The sequence below is a fragment of the Chelmon rostratus genome, chromosome 18 (assembly GCF_017976325.1).
Source record: "Chelmon rostratus isolate fCheRos1 chromosome 18, fCheRos1.pri, whole genome shotgun sequence".
Lineage (NCBI taxonomy): Eukaryota > Metazoa > Chordata > Actinopteri > Chaetodontiformes > Chaetodontidae > Chelmon > Chelmon rostratus.
This window is the reverse complement of record NC_055675.1, coordinates 24319033-24323255: the sequence shown is the minus strand read 5'-3', so window position 1 is coordinate 24323255 and position 4223 is coordinate 24319033. Positions and strand designations below refer to the sequence as shown.

At 42.7% G+C, this 4223-nt stretch overlaps 1 protein-coding gene across 2 annotated transcripts; it reads right to left on the bottom strand.

Annotated features, from left to right (window-relative positions):
• Positions 1-538: 538 nt before the first annotated feature.
• id2b (inhibitor of DNA binding 2b) lies at positions 539-3945 on the bottom strand. Of its 2 annotated transcripts, none has more exons than XM_041959225.1 (4): positions 3804-3945; positions 3329-3719; positions 1821-1887; positions 539-1055 (listed from the first exon to the last, which is right to left on the bottom strand). In XM_041959225.1, exons 1-3 carry the CDS (start codon positions 3845-3847, stop codon positions 1828-1830), a joined length of 495 nt encoding a protein of 164 aa, XP_041815159.1. In that variant the 5' UTR covers positions 3848-3945; the 3' UTR covers positions 539-1055; positions 1821-1827. The 2 variants fall into 2 exon arrangements, with proteins under 2 accessions (XP_041815159.1, XP_041815160.1); XM_041959226.1 differs by having other exon boundaries at positions 1826-1887.
• Positions 3946-4223: the final 278 nt, after the last annotated feature.

Sequence of the window (4223 nt, the reverse complement as noted above, 5' to 3'; positions counted from 1 at the left end):
AATGTTGATGCTTTCTGACTTTTTTTTCATCACTTTTAGTCGTTTATGTTTGAGTTCATGAAAAGTTTTCTAACCTGCACTGATGAAACTGTTCCAGTGATGAACTGATGACTGTAGACAAACAATACTTGTAGTGAGGTATAAAGACAGTGGAAATACTTCAGTATAAATACCTGTAAAAGTGCAGTACTTTGTGTTTTATCCCCAGAAAACCAGCAATTGTTCTTTATTTCTTTGCACCTGTGAGAAAATGTTCAGGTGCCTCAGATGAAAGGTACCAGTTTCGCCACCAGGGGGCGACATTTGTTCACAGTGTGACACTCGACAGGAGGATTTTGAGGTGGATCTGATGGATCCGGATGAACCGTAACGTCAAAATAAATGTAAAGATATTTGAAAGAAAACAGTTTTTTATGCTGAGACGTCCTGAAGTCCTGCCGTCGTGTTATTTCCTGTAAACTTCTGCAGTGATGATTAAATTAGATGAATAACTCGATTTGATGCTCAAATACTTAATTTATTGATTAAAGTAAAGTAACTTGATTAAGTTTACAGTTCTCATAATATTTGAGTGTTTTTGGAGGATGAGCAAAAACAAAACATCAGATTTTGAAACTGTTGAACAGAAACTTTTAAAGTGAATTCAGAACAGGAAACACAGACTTCCTCCTTTCACAATAAAGGTTCTGGAATATAAAGGAAGTGCTTTGTTTTCAGAATAAGAGTCCTGTAACATCTGGCTGCATCATCCTGGGTCCTGAATCCAAAATAAGTGTGGAAGGCATGAAACACCCTGCAGGATTTTCAAAATAAGAATAAAAGTCATCAATAACAACAAGGTCCTGTTTTATTGTGTCACACATTCAGATTTCTTGTCCCACAATGAAGAAGCTTCCACCACTTTGTCTTGTCAAAGTCACCAGAAGTGAAGAGGAAGAGCCCAGAACGACCTGCTGACTGCAGGACGCTCTGCTGAGTCCTCCGAGGTGCTAAAGTCAAGAAAAAGGCTCCCGAGGACGAAGTCTGTCCATGTTCAGTCGTCCTGTTTCAAACACCTGAAAGAGACAGAATGAGGACTGAATGAGTTTCCACACGAGAACAAAGAGGACAGGGCTGCTGCAGGTCGTGCGTGTGGAGCTGTTGCCAAAAACAAGCCGAGTTTCCATCAACAAACGTTTGAGATTTTTGAAGTATCACAAATTAAAAAAAAAACTTCCTCAATTTCATGAAGAAGTTTTTACAAGATGGAAATAAGTTTAGTTAAGTCTTTATGAGCTGAAGAAGAAGAAGAAGAAGAAGAAGCAGTTTTAAAGCGTCTCCTCGTCGCTCTGCAGGATCTGATGGAACTTTTTCACATTAACACATGAAACTAACAGAAATCTCACTTTTTCTACGTTTGTTTTTGTCATTTGAGGCTCGACTGAAGCTCTTTTCATTATGTCGTCTCTTCTTCTGCAACAGTTTAACAGCTTCTGACCGGAGAATTGGCGCCACCTGCTGCTTGTTAGCAGTAGTGGATGGAAAACATGCATTCATTCGCATTTTCTTTTGCAGATTTTCTTGAAATTTGGTTGAACTGTGCGACACGTTAGGATGGAAAGCAGCTGCTGTTGAGCAGCACCTGAACTGAGAGACGGAGGAAAACTGACTGACCTCAGACCAGATCAGACAGAACTGAGAGAAACATCAACACGATGCAGCTACGAGCTTCATTCCACAAAGTTTGTGGCCTAGCTGTCTACCGCTAGCTGCATTAGCATTGTAGCTAAGGTAACTCTGTGTGTGTGTGTGTGTGTGTGTGTGTGTGTGTGTGTTCTCACCTTACCCTCAGTGCTGCAGTGTCCGGCCCTCCTCGACCTCAGAGTCTGTTTCTGTGGACTCGATGGACTGCAGAGACACGAAGAACAGCCCAGAGGCCAAAGGTCAAAGGTCAAATCCTGTCTGTCCACAACTTGTCATGTTAATAAAGTTTATTTGATTGTTTTCTGTACATGACTGAAGGAATATTAGAATGACAACCTCGCTCAACATTATTATTATCATTAAAGTTATTGATCTAAGGGAGAGCTGCAGTGACAAGCAGATTAATCAGTTCATTAATTGATCAATCGTCTCATTTTTCAAGCAGAAATGCAGCTTTTTGAACATGATTCTCAGGTTTTCTTCTTCTCTGGTGATAATAAACTGAATATAAGTTAAATACTGAAGGTAATATTACCAAAACCACAGTAAACCATGATGGTCTGCAGTCCATGGTGCGAACACAAAGTACACCGTCTGTGTACTGTGTACACAGTATTACTGTAGTATTTGTGGCTCCAGTTCATCGCTCAGATGAATGAAACCATCACGGCTGAAACCAGGATCGTGTTAATATGATTGGCTGAATACTGATCATGTGATTGCAGGTGGAGGAGGTAGATGTGTCGGGAAAACCTCCCAGCATGCACTGGGGCAACAGACTCCTGGTCAGCTGACCCGTGACGCTGGTGTGTGATTGGTCGAGTGTCTTCACCGATGATCATTAACCTGAAAATAAAACCTGACTAACGTCAAACAGATTTCACCTGTTCTGCAGGTGAAGTTTCAGTTTCCACCCCCCCACACCTTTTCCATTTTTATGATGTCACAAACTTTGAGTTCAAGCAGTTTCAAACTCGATTCAGACGTTTATTCATTTATATTTCTGTTGTTTATGTTATTGATGTTGTTTATTTACATTATTGTTGTTGTTTATTTATATTTCTGTTGCATACCTTCATGTCAGTTCAGCTTGACATGATGAAAATGTTCACTGGGATCGTTTCAGATCACATCCACACTGTTGGATTATAAAGCTCACGCAGACATTTGTATGAAATGAATTCCTGTTTGTTTTCCACAATAAAAGTCTGACAGTCAGTAGGTTTAGTTTCAAAGACCTGTTGCTATGCCAACAGTTCCAGATTAATCTGAGACTGGAAACGATCTCTGGATCTCAGTCTCTCATGTTGATCCAGTTCAGGATTTTCCACAAATATTACAAAAGTTTCACAAACTGGATTTTGAATCAAGCTTTTAATGATTTCACTCAAGTGATGAACAAATAACTTTTTTTTTAATTATTGTTTTTCTCTTTGAGCTGAAAAACTTGAATCTGTTTCTGGATCCGGTTTCAGAGTTGAGTCACATCGTGACTGATCTATAATCGATAGTCTGATCAATACAGTGAACATGTAGGAAATAAATCAAACATGAACAGAGTGATGACACAAAAACACCCGTAATCACAGAGCTGATCAGCTAATCAGTACCTGATCAATGACCGGTCATCGATCATGTCTCCTACCTGGCAGGTGTGTTTGTTGGGACCGGCGCTCTCTGGAGGCTCACCGGCCGGACAGGACGCGTCCAGCTCGGTCTGCAGGTCCAGGATGTAGTCGATGACGCGCTGCAGGATCTCCATCCTGCTGGCGGCCCGTCCGGGCGGCAGACCCGGCACCAGCTGCCTCAGCAGCCGGTAGCACAGGCTCATGTCCTGCAGCAGGAGCACCGGGACCTGCGGGGAGTCTTCCGCCGCCGCCGGATTCTTGTACGGGAAGAAGCTCCGGGAGAAGCCCCGCAGAGGGCAGCGGAGGCTCCGGCGGCTCCTCCTGCTCCTGCCCGCAGACAGCACCGGGCTGCCGGTTCTCATGGCTCCTGTCGGCGGTGAGAGAACCGGACAGACAGACCAGCGGAGGCTGCAGGAAAAATCAAAGAAGAATAATAAATATTTTAATGTCAGAAAAACATCCTCAAACAGAAAATAATCACTCCGGACTCACAAGGGCTTCTTATAGAGCCGCTGAGGGCTCAGCTGGACGCTCATTGGCTGTCACTTGAGTCAGTCATCATCCCGAGCGAGATGATTGGTCCCCAAACCACCAGTCTGTGAGTCCTGCAGCTCACCTGTTACCTGCCCGCGGCTCCACGTCACTTCATGCTGTCTTCTTCATTGTTTTGCTTGAGCAGCAGATGAAATTAATATTTAACAGCGACTAAAACATCAAATATGAGAGTTAAACACAGAAACCACAGGAGGGTGCACACAATAACATGAACAGCTACAACCCAAACTGCTGATGTTTACTCTCAGTTTCAATGAAGATCAATTCAGTTTAATTAGCTTTAATTGAAAGGTGGTCTGTGTGTGTAGCACCTGAACGCCTCACACCAAAACAACAAAGCTGTAATCAGTCAAACTG

Bases quoted from the DNA above. Each gene is read 5' to 3' on its own strand.
- id2b (XM_041959225.1), bottom strand. From the start codon at position 3,847: ATGAGCGTCCAGCTGAGCCCTCAGCGGCTCTATAAGAAGCCCTT. The intron at 3,720-3,803 runs GTGAGTCCGGAG...TTTTTCCTGCAG, and splicing joins CGGCTCTATAAGAAGCCCTT to CCTCCGCTGGTCTGTCTGTC. The intron at 1,888-3,328 runs GTAGGAGACATG...GTGTCTCTGCAG, and splicing joins CCAACAAACACACCTGCCAG to TCCATCGAGTCCACAGAAAC.